The sequence below is a fragment of the Saccostrea echinata genome, unplaced genomic scaffold (assembly GCF_033153115.1).
Source record: "Saccostrea echinata isolate AGI-Se365-2 ecotype Australia unplaced genomic scaffold, CSIRO_AGI_Sech_v1 ptg000033l, whole genome shotgun sequence".
Taxonomy (NCBI): domain Eukaryota; kingdom Metazoa; phylum Mollusca; class Bivalvia; order Ostreida; family Ostreidae; genus Saccostrea; species Saccostrea echinata.
Genome location: NW_026889782.1, coordinates 128,446 through 136,699, shown reverse-complemented (window position 1 = coordinate 136,699; position 8,254 = coordinate 128,446). Strand labels below are relative to the sequence as shown.

Sequence of the window (8,254 nt, the reverse complement as noted above, 5' to 3'; positions counted from 1 at the left end):
TTTTTTCTTTCCAAATTTAACACTCAGTACGTAAGCCAAGGAATGTGTTTCTTGCGTCGTTTCATGGGCACACCTGGGGGTTTTCCTATTGTTTGAGTTCTACTGATGTAACCATTTCCTGTCTGTGAGGTGTCACTGATTGATTCACTCATAGTTGTATCGACGAAGGTCTTTTCAGACATTGGTTTTGGATCCTTGTCGTCATTTACGGTGTCTGCTTTAACAGGTTCTTCTTTATCCTCGATTTTTTTAAGGAGATGTTCGTATTTTAATTTAGGCACTAATATCATTTCTCTAGCCATTTTTGTCTAATTGATGGCCAATGGGTTTCAGTAACAGTGATACTAAGGGTAGGTGTTTCAATAAAATGTCACGTTTCTGTCTCGTACTGACTTCTCTCGATCCCAGTGATCGAATGTACGATTGGTAAGGTTTCAGCTGACTTATATACTTCTTCGTCAGAGGATAGGTTCCCGTGTAAATATTCAGAGCAATTTCACTGATGACATCATATTGCTCGCTAGTCAAAGACTTGACAATCAATTTCTGTTGAGCGTTGTTTGCACTTAGCATAAAATGTATAAATGCTCTCTGCTTCCGTATTCGTCGATTCATTTTTGCACTATGAATAAATTGTGATGAAGAACATGTATTTATAGGGGTTGATAAATAACCATGTCCTCTCCGGGCAAGATGCGAGATCGCAGTTGGTACTCTTGGTTTTGGGTAGGTTCTAAACACACATGCAAATAACCAAAATTTTTACGTGTTGCAGCTTCGTATGCTGCTTTGAAAAACGGTACACATCCTGGTAATATTTGCGATCCGAAGGTGATGATCTGGCGGGAATCACGATAATTCTTGAATAAAATCACATTTAGATAGTTCAGGGATATGGTCCTGGCATATTTACCAGGAGGGTACAAGTTTTGAGAGAGCATCACAGTGGTAATGTTACGGTGAAGAGAAGTCACCGTAAAAAGATGTACACAATCTTGCGATTGAGCAACTTGTAGCATTAGATCGTCTAATACCACTATCGTGTGGTTTACACCCTCTGTATACTGCTCTATATCTTCCTTGGAGGGTAATCCTTGGTGAAGAACGAGTCTCGGTATGTTTGCCGTCATTTCGTCAAACATGGGTTGATATTCAGAATACGCATAGATGATTTTATCTACAGAAGTGGAAAACATGCCATCTGCATTTTGCAAGAGTCGTTTAGTGAAATGGGTCTTTCCGCTTTGCGTACTACCACAAATCAAAATTGTGGTGGATGCTGAAAATGGTAGTAAAGATTTTGTTTTCCACCATTCGCTCTGCTTTGCCATGTTTCCCTTTCCTCTACTGATTCACGAATGATCTGACATGAAATACTGAGCGAGTATTTATTAGAAAAGTCACCAATGTCATGTTTATTGATACAAGAATTCATTCATGAAACTACGTACAAAGTCATCATTTAATTGAATACTACGAGAAAATAGAGCATAAACACGTGATAAAGACATTTTAAGACATAATCTAGAAATTAAAAATACAAGAACGTAAAGTCCACACAAATCTGAATAAGAAGGTTGAATTTGTTTACATTTAAAGTTGCAATGTTTACTATTCTTATAAATAAATTTCTCAATCTCTTGATAATTCCCAGGTGGTTTCCCTAGACTGTCGAAAAAGTCTGCCTCCGAGGAACTGTGTATGATTACAGCGACCCAATGTTCTCCTGGAAATGGCAACGGTTGCGTATTGATGATGAAGGCACTAGGGTAACGCGTCACGACTTCCGGTAAAGTATTGCTGGCATATACTCCTTTTACAAATCGTTTTAGGGAGGGTTCCTTATGCACAAAATCGAGGAGCTGTTTTGAATTCATGGTTGAATATAATTGATGTCTCGTGACTTGTCCACTTCTAGTAGAGAGGAAAGGTGGCAAACACCAAAACGTTAGCAGCTTTTGTTGTTGCTTGTTTGAACTTTAGTTCGAGTCTGGTGTTTCCTCTTCGGATCAGGTTTAAATATTCTTCACCAAAACCACAGGGATCTATGGTAAAGACGAACAGAGAATATCCACTTCCAAAGTTGTCTCGAGTAATAATTAGACCAGCGTCTTGATTCCATTTTTCGGAGGCCTCAAACAGTCGAGCATATGCTGATGAATAATGCCCTGTCGTGAAATCGGTTTTTAAGGGTCTTCCTGGGACGCTTTCTCCGTTTACGTATATCCCTACATCCGTTACACCAAAATGTTCGAAATTAAATGGATTGGTTGTGTAATCCCCGTTTACAGCTTTCTGATCTACCAAACCTACAACGATGCGGTCGGGTACTGCCTGAGGAAAAATGTTGTCCCAGTAAAATTCAGTAGATCCTTTAGGAATGGTGTTCATTTTCAATTCATTTCTTGAGATGGTGTATTTCACAGGAGTACTTTCTATCTGCTTGCTGTGGTTCAATAGAACACCAGGATCTACTCGCACTTTGGCCACTTTGTACACGACATCTAGTAATTCCAGTTTGTACGCCGGGGTGCTCTGTGCTGACATCATTACAAAAGGTGCACTAGATCTAAAAAGCTTGATGTAGATATCTACGCCGTTGATCAGGTATTTGCCGATGTCAAATATATCTTCCATAAGGTTACCCTCCAATTCAAATACTTTACTTTCTTGTGTATAACCATAGCGCAGGACTAGACCAGCATTGCCTCCATTGTAAGCGTTAGAGTCACCCAAATTTCCTTCGTCCTTAAAGAACAACTGGGACTGCTTCTGGGAAGATAATTCCTCTTTTCCACCAAACAAGACTGTTTTCAGGTATGCCTTCCAAGGATAATTATTCGTATTAAAGGAAACCAACTTGTTATTTAAGTAGACATCCATCTGAGAAAACATGCTTTGTAATGGTAGATTCACAATTCCAGTCTTCTCGTTGGCCGCTAATGAGGTACCATCCGCTTTCAAAATTCTCCCTTTCACATACAATCGACTTCTTTTTAAATCGATATATTCCGCTCCCGATCCAGATACGACTATTTCTATGGGGGTATCGGACACTCCAATACTGGATATCGGCCTAGCTTCCGTAAAATACACTTTTTCGACTGCAACTTGATTAGTGGGTGAAGCAAAGAGAGAAAGTTCCATTGGTTGGGCTATGTCTTTATTATCACTGCTTAAGAAGGCCATTTTTACTACTGAAAAACGTTCTTGTAACTATCGATCTTCAAGAGTTTTTTTGGCTTTTGTGATAACCTTTTTCCACCTGGTGGTTTTTTAGATCTTCCGTTTGTTTTCTTTCCGGAGACTGATGTTTTCTTCACAGGATTGCTTTTCTTCCTTTTGCCCGATGTTGACGTCTTCAATTTTTTGGTAGGAATGATGGAGGAGTGTTGCGATGGTCTTTTTATACCCTTCGTGACCTTGACAAAGGGAACGCCCTCTTTTACGTCTTTTACATGTTCCGTTTTGGCTCTCTCTTCCACGGCAGCCACGGGTGTCACTTGAGGAATAGGACTAACGGATTCTAACTGTGAATGAGGTCTAACGGGAATGATGTAAGATTTTCGTTTTCTCATACCCCTTCCAATTTGTTTGAGTTTATATTTGTACGGGTTGAACTTTTTTCTCAGCCATGTTTTTGTAAAAAGCTTCCCAGAGCTTGGGGTCACTGATGTACGTCTGACTATTCATTACAAAACGTAAGGAAACTTTTTAAAATGAAGTGTAGCGCTCACCGGTCCGTCTAAGAATGACACTAAGTTGCCTGCTCTGTCCGTTATATATATACAGATCTGCTGTATTTGACCAATTTTAACGGGGAGGTAATAAGGTAAATTGTAGATGATGTTGTTTTCTTGCTTTTCTCCGAGAAAAACTCGTCGTAAGAGGGGTACGTCTTTGCCACCAACAATGGTTTCCTCACATATGTCACAGCATATATACACCTCGGGAGTTTTCTTCGCGGGATCCCAGCTCTCTGTTGTAAATTCTGTTAATGCAACTGTCCAGTATCCATCCAACTGAATCTGTTTATTCAACTGAACTCGAAAACAATTGGGTTTATTGTCAAAATATTCGGAGCTGTCTGTAGACCTCAACACCATTCGAAGGCTCATCTTGACTGATGATGATTCTTTGAAAAAAGTGTTTTTATTTGGCGTTTTCTAGAGAACTTTCGGGAATCCACGAATTGAATTTACTAGGCCATCCGTCCCATTTTACGTACACTTCCTTTGTATTACCGCGCTTTCTCTTTTTCAACACCTTTTCCACTCTATACAGAACATCTCCCGACTTCTTGACTTTTTGAAGTTCCGACTCATAAAAAGTGCCTTTTACTGGATCATCGGCTAAATCATTTATCGTGTACACAGGTATATCGGCTCTCTTGTAGCAATTAGACACTTTGAAATACTCTTCAGTCCATTTATTGATGGTAATCTCTTTGAAACGGATGTTTTAGCTGTGAAATACGTACATCATCTCCTATTTTGTACTTAAAACTTGGTTTGGTTCTTTTCTTTCTAGTCGACGATTTGATTGTTTTTTCCAGCTTGCTCACAGGATTCTTTTTCTTTGTACTGAGGTAGGAAATGAGTCTGACTTCATCTGCATTTTCCTGGGTGACAGTTACTGGTGCTTGCTCTCCAAGAGATCTGTGAGGTCTCTGGTTATAACTAGTCACTAAATCTTGTAAAACATCAACATAACGGTATGTTCTATTTTTCAGGAAATAACGATACATAAGATTTTTCATAGTACGTATAACTCTTTCAGCATAGTTTGCTTTAGTTTCATTCTGGGTGTATATAACATGGACACCCTCCTTTTTTAAAAACGCTTTTACCCAGCGATTTTTAAATTCGCTCCCTTTATCTGTTCTGAGCGTATGAGGTTTTCGTCCTGTTTGAAAAACTGACTTTAAACCTTCTGTGACGTTTTGATGCTGCTTATTTTTCAAAGGTACTATGAATAAAAAGCGGCTGAATACATCTATTAACACTAACAAAAATTTATAACCGTCGTTCTCCGAGGAAATGTTGCTGACATCGGCTAAATCACCGTCCCACATGGAGTCAATCGTGTTCACTACAACCTTTGAGCGAGGAAATGACCGACGGATAGGTTTCAACAAACTGTAAGGATCCTCGTTATTCAAAAATTGTCTGATTCTTATTCTTCCAATTTTATGCTTTCCTTCTTTTTTGACAGCCTGATAAAGTTTCTCAGGACCTGCAAATGCCCCTGGATTTCCGGGAGTATAGTATAGCTTTCTTAAATAGTCTGTATACTTTGCCATCCTATATGTAACTGATTAATATTTCCTCCCAGTTTTGTATTATATACCAAATCAAACATAACAATTACTTCAGATGTAAATTTATTATGAATTTTAAAGTATTTATTATACATGTACATAAACATGAATACACATAAGTATTACATTAGTCACTGTTTTACAAAATAATGTAAGAGTACTTTTTTTTTTACATTCAATATCAATTTTATTCAGAATCACATTCAATTGCCTTTGAGTCTTGTAAGTCACCGACATTACATTCCATGGACACATCTTCTTTCGGATTATATCCGAAAGGAGTGCACTCTGGACAACTTAACATTCCAAGCTGGTTTTGATGGGACTCGCTGAACGCACACAGTTCTGTATCATTTAATTCCGGAACACATTCTCGTACTTCCTCAACGGCTTGTAGTAATTTAGTCAACTTGTTCATGCTTAAAGACACTCCTTTTCTGGTTGGTACCGGTTCTAGGGCATCGTCTGGCTTCCAAAAGTGCCTAATGTCTACTGAGGTATACCCAGGGTTGACAGAGACGAAAACAACCCCTCCAATGTGCCACTTCATCTCTCCATCAGCTCCATTGTTTTCCAGATAGTTGGCAATATCTGGTAGAAGAGACTCAAATTTCAGCCATCTGCACAACGTGAATGTCACTCCCTTCTTTGTTGCAAAATAACGACCATTAGATTCTGTAAAGTGACGGATGTGAATATTGATATCCCCTTTGAACGGCACGGCTGTAAGGAAAAGATCGTTGAAGTCATCCAGACTAATTCTGCACCGTTCTTCATGTGAGTTTTGTTGTTCTGAGGGTTTAGTTTTCGGTTCATAATTTCGTTTTTCCGTCATGTTTACTACCAGTGACCTGGCCATAGCTAACTTCTTTTCATACTCGGACATGGTATTATCACCGATTGAGAGAAGCTTCGATAAATCTGTTTGATTGGCTTTCATGAGTGCCATCTTAAGACCTGTAAAACCCTTTGGTCCTCTACGTAGAATGATACTTATAAGTTTTCTGTTACGATCATAACTGGTCTTTTCGGCTTCAATTTGCTGTCTCATCTCATCGGTTAAGATGTTGGAGGCAAGGAGATGTCCGACAACGGAAGAGTTCATAATTTTCTTCACCAGTGTCGTGTAGTTGGCTTTAATAATATCTTGATGTTTTTGCTCCATGTCTGCTAGAGGAACACGTATTCTTCCAAGTTCAACTTAGACTGAATGAAACAAATGTTTAAATCACCACGTTTTATAGCAGTATTATGACGTAAAATAGTTGACTGCAGACCTTTCCCTACCAGCTTGTTTTGTACTTTCGAAAGTGACTTCAGACGCATCGTACTGTACACGTGATTGACTGTAGAATAACTGACGGTAGACGTAGGATTCACTGTGTTTTGAGTGCTAAAATCTCCAAATGTTTCAAAAGGACAGGATTAATAATTTTTGCTGCATGATTTATTCTTCTCTTAAAACGACATCTGTCCAGAGCTATTCTCATCCAGTCTCCCTTCCGATCCTCATAAGGAATTTGAATTATCCTTACTTCGTCTGAAAATCTCACTGTCTTGTCCATATTATTTTAAAAGCAGATTTCTCTTCTCCGAACAATGTACTCTCTGGATCCACAGGAATCAGGTAAACTATATCCTTCTTTTAACACTCTCTGGTTAAAGTCCTTTTTACAGGCAATCTTAGAATCAAACCATTGACTCTCTAGCAAAATGTCCTCTTTTCCATCTCTGTACACAATTACAACCATCCATTTGTAATGACAAGCCATAATGTTTTTTTTAAATAAGATACGTGATGTCTTATATAGCAATATTTGGCAAATGCTTACACGTGATACATTAAAGCATTTAGTTTATATTTTTCTGGGATCTCAGAATAGATTTGTCCATGTGATCTGCAGAATGTTTCAGGTATTGCCACTGCATCTGACTCAATGTGATTCCTTCTTTTCCCGGAATTCCGTTATGATACCGTCTTATGTCGACTTGTATAGTATCGTTGGCACATATACGAGCGTAAATCTCGTTAGTAAGAGGATACTGATCCACATATGCACAAGCTATGAGAATATCTTTTGTAAATGTCGGTTTTAAAACACAGTCCACAGGCTGATTTTTTTGTTTTCCATGCAGGACACTTACAACAATGCATAGGGAGGTTATAAGCGTAATTATTAGGAAAGCAGGTACCACGATCCACATTTTCTTTTTTAACTTCTCTTTAAGCAGCCCTTTACACTCGTTGCCACAATCACCTGTCAGCAGTTCCCTAATCAACATCTGTTCAGCCATCTCCGTACAAATGAAATATGAGTGTGATATAATCTGTTTAAATACTATTTTTGACGTCATGATTTCAAAGGTGTCCGTTTGACAAGGAATTCCTTTGAAACCCAACAGTCTATAATATCGTAATCCCCTTTCATTTTTTCGTTGTAATCTTTCAGACACTCTGATTTATTTTTAAACCAGTCGCTTTCTATCCTTATATGTTCCTCTCGTTTGACTGAATGTAAAGCACACCACTCTACAATCATCCATTTGTATTGAGACATCTTTGTTAGTTTAGATTTTAAACAAGGATAAAAGATACTTTTTCTCCGTTACATTTATACCCTGAGATCATTTTGCTTTGGATGACATGACAACAGATGGTATTATGCAATAAGACCTCAGACATATTGATCTCAGACTGTTTTGATGTCTCTAAATGAGGTGCCCTCAGCAAGTTTTTGTGTTATTTAGTTCGTGGTCATTGTAAGTGTCTCTCATAATTGCTGTGACCTCAGACAGTTTTGATGACTAATGTAAGTGCCCCTAGACTGTTTTGACCTCAGACAGTTGTGACCTTGTATTGACTTTGACCTAGTACTCTTGATCTGACCTACTTTTTTGACCTTGACCTATCAATGACGTCATTGCCCTCAGAGA

General features: G+C 38.5%; 1 protein-coding gene across 1 annotated transcript; it reads right to left on the bottom strand.

The window, feature by feature from the left end:
* Nucleotides 1-5,507: 5,507 nt before the first annotated feature.
* Nucleotides 5,508-6,485, bottom strand: LOC133198556 (uncharacterized). Its single transcript, XM_061334633.1, has one exon. It carries the CDS (start codon nucleotides 6,483-6,485, stop codon nucleotides 5,508-5,510), a length of 978 nt encoding a protein of 325 aa, XP_061190617.1.
* Nucleotides 6,486-8,254: the final 1,769 nt, after the last annotated feature.